This window comes from Haliaeetus leucocephalus, unplaced genomic scaffold, assembly GCF_000737465.1.
Source record: "Haliaeetus leucocephalus isolate CR32 unplaced genomic scaffold, Haliaeetus_leucocephalus-4.0 Scaffold339, whole genome shotgun sequence".
Taxonomy (NCBI): Eukaryota; Metazoa; Chordata; class Aves; order Accipitriformes; family Accipitridae; genus Haliaeetus; species Haliaeetus leucocephalus.
In genome coordinates, this window is record NW_010972775.1 from 15,353,660 (window position 1) to 15,356,762 (window position 3,103).

Consider the following 3,103-nt stretch of genomic DNA (forward strand, 5'->3'; position numbering starts at 1 on the left):
CCCCACCCTGCAGAGCAGGGGCAGCTCTCACCCCCAGACCCCGTGCGCGGGGACGCTGACGTGGGGTGGGCAAATCCCAGCAGTGCCTCTCCTTAACACAGGGAGCTCCCCGAGCTGGGACAGCCCAGCTGCTGGAAGGTGACACGCTGGGATGCTTTCTCTCGTGCACTGGGATTTCTCCAAGCAGCCGGCAGCGCTGGACCACAGAGCTCTGGCTGAGCCCATCCCCTGCTCCTCCTGCCTTCACTGGGATGTCCCCATAGCAGAGGGGACCAGCTCGTACCCCAAGGAACAGCTTACTCCAGCAACTATCAGGCCACTCAAAGCACCTTTCCTGGTTGCAGGTGGGTTTTAAGCCTTGGGGCATGGCATGGTACATGCGCAGCCATTTGCCAACCTCATCGCTGCCCTCTCCCTCCTGGAAAGCTGCCAGATCAGATCATGCAGCAAATACACAAGGGTTTAGCAAGAACAATTTTTAATTCGGGATTGGACAATTATGTGAATAGTCTGTTTAAAATTAAGTGTATGCTATGCTCTTGTCCAGGCTGGACACTGATTAGACCCAGACTTTCTTTTCAGGCTTCACTGTGCAAAGAAAGTAAGGAGGAAACTGGTTGTTTAACTGGCCCCCAGATGGTTTGCAGCCTTTGGGCATCAGCAAGACACCTCAGTCCTTCCACAGGAGGACTTGCCACTTGCCCACCATGGGGATATCCCCTTCCCAGAGGGCATAGGAGGTGCGCTGGCAGCCCCAGCCCACCGCTGCAGCCGTCGCATGCTCGGGGGGCTCCACCAGGCTGACACCAGGACCCTGCTCATCCCCGAGCACCAAGTGACAGATGAACACGGTGCAGCCACAGTGCTTACTTCTGTGCGACAGCAAGAGGCTGCAAACAGAGTTTTCAGGAGACTGCTGGTGTCCAAGTGTCACCATTTCTCCATCCCCCAGGGGGGCTGGGGGTGTCCGACTCCCCTGCACTTCTCCTGCAGTGGCACTGGGTGCTGGGCAGAGCCCACGGGGCACAAGTCCGGGGAAGGAGGTCAGCAGCCGCCTCCACCTTTAATAGCTGAAGGCACCAGGATGGCCTGGAACACGGGGCGGAGATGCCGTCCCTCATCACAGGCCGCTTGCCATCAGGTCTGTGGGCCAGTACTGGTCATCCATGTACTGGTTGCTGTCTGCGGTGGGGTCTGTGATGGGGCTGGGGGGCCGGGGGGGCAGGCTGCGGGCCAGCTCCGTCTCCCACTGCACCTCCACCAGTCTATACAGCTCCATGGCCGTCTGAGCATCCTCCACCGATGAGTGTCCTTTGCAGCCGACCTGAGCAAAGGGGGAAAAGACTTGTTAGATAAAGGGGGCAGCAAAAATCCCACAGATCATGTTGTCTGCTTGCTTGGATGGACACAAGTGCTGGGGGTTTTGGAGATGGCAAACGTTTGATGCAGCCAAGGAGATGCAGGAATCTCTTGAGCACTCTCTGGAGGGCAGAGGTCCTGTCCCTGTTTTACTGAGATGCTTAAATGTCAGCTTGATCCATCAAGGTCCCCCAGCTTGATCATAGCTGGGAGCACAGGATCAACAAGGTTTATATCCATCTCACAGAGAGCACCCATGGAGGTGGGAGGACAAGGCTGACCATACAGGCTCACAGCAAACCCAGGAACTGCTCCCCATCTCAAGGTTCCTGGTGCTTACCTGGATCTTCTTCTGGAGGAGGTGCCTGGCCAAGCTCTTGAGTGAGACGCTGGCCCTGCCCGGCAGCCCTGCCCTCTTGTTCAGCATGGGGATCCGACTGGTGTCTCGAGTCCTGTCTTTCGGGTGGAAGTACTTCAGGGCTTGGAAGTCATTGTGGACGGCGTGTCCTACCACAATCTTGTCTTTCAAGATCTTCAGGATCTGGAAGCGTCAGAAAAGGTTAGACAGGCAGTGCATCAAAAGAAACACCAATTAAGCATAAAATAAACCATTTTGTGTTAAATTCGGTTCCTTCAGTTGTAGTTTTTAGGTTCCCAGAAGGGAGCAGTAACAAGAAAACTAACCCACTGCACAGCTTCAGAGGCTCCCCATGCTGTGCTTGTCTCTGCTTCAGCTCAGCTCAGCACCAGCCACCAAATCTCCCAATCTGTGTCTGGCATATAGCACACAGCCCTTTTTTTTTTTTTTTTTTTTTATTACTCTCTTTCCTCACCTCTGCCTGGGCAGCCTTGAAGGGAATTGCACTCTTCATGTGCTGCTTGGTGATGCCACTCCAGCGCGTCCGGTAGTCCACGATGGGGAGCTCAGGCTGGACGTACTTGTCGTAGATGACATCCCCCTCGTAGTTCACCACGGAGCACCGCGCCAGCTCGCTCAGCCTGCCCTGAGGACCGGTGCCCACCATCTCGCAGTCGATGGCCACGTACTTGCCTGGGCGCAGGAGTGGGGAGGACGTCCGCACCCCTTTGGAGCTGCCATTCCCCCGTGACAGCAGCACAGAGTGGTGCCTAGCTATGCTGTCCGGAGAGGCGGATGGGGACAGGGATGGGGAGACGACCTGTTTGGGCTTGGTGACCTTCCCACAACGCGGTGCCATGGTGCCATCCGCCTTGGTGAGCGTGCTGCCTGTCTCCGGTCCCGCCACGGGGGCCTGGCTGCCCAGGCGCCTGCGGGGGCTCAGCAGCCCCTTCTGCTCCAGCAGCGCTCGGCGCTCCATGAACCGCTGGTGCTTGCGGCTCTTCTTCTTGCTGCGACCCTGCGGCAAGCCGGGACCCTCCAGGGGCTGAGCGCAGCCCCCCGCGGCGGGGCCATGGGTGCCCTGCAGGGTGGGTGCGGAGGCCTTCGGGGTGGGCAGCAGCGGGGTCATCTGCCCTTTGCCAGGGGGCATCCCTGCTGGAGTGGGCACAGGAGGGCATAAGTGCCACGTAGCCCCCATTCTCCCCTGTCAAAAAGGGCCCCCACACCCCACAACCCCCGACAATACCCCCACTCGCGCGGTGCGGGCAGGAGCTACGGGGCAGGGGAAGGGGGGACACGGACACATTGTCACACCCTGTCCCCACGCCCTTGCCCCCTCATTGCCCGGACCCCACCTGCCCCATTCCCGGTCCCAGGACCCCGCCC

At 58.8% G+C, this 3,103-nt stretch overlaps 1 protein-coding gene across 3 annotated transcripts in view; it reads right to left on the reverse strand.

The window, feature by feature from the left end:
* Positions 1-536: 536 nt before the first annotated feature.
* The window catches only part of AEN (apoptosis enhancing nuclease), a 2,614-nt gene continuing 47 nt past the window's right edge, over positions 537-3,103 (reverse strand). The window contains exons 1-4 of one of the 3 annotated variants that reach the window (XM_010571973.1): positions 2,964-2,981; positions 2,193-2,872; positions 1,700-1,900; positions 537-1,324 (exon numbers count right to left, since the gene is read on the reverse strand). In XM_010571973.1, the coding sequence (XP_010570275.1) occupies positions 1,121-1,324; positions 1,700-1,900; positions 2,193-2,867 (1,080 nt within the window). In that variant the 5' untranslated portion in view covers positions 2,868-2,872; positions 2,964-2,981 and the 3' untranslated portion in view covers positions 537-1,120. Of the gene's footprint in view, positions 1,325-1,699; positions 1,901-2,192; positions 2,873-2,963; positions 2,982-3,103 lie in introns of those variants that run through there. The other 2 variants (XM_010571972.1, XM_010571974.1) reach the window with 2 other exon arrangements.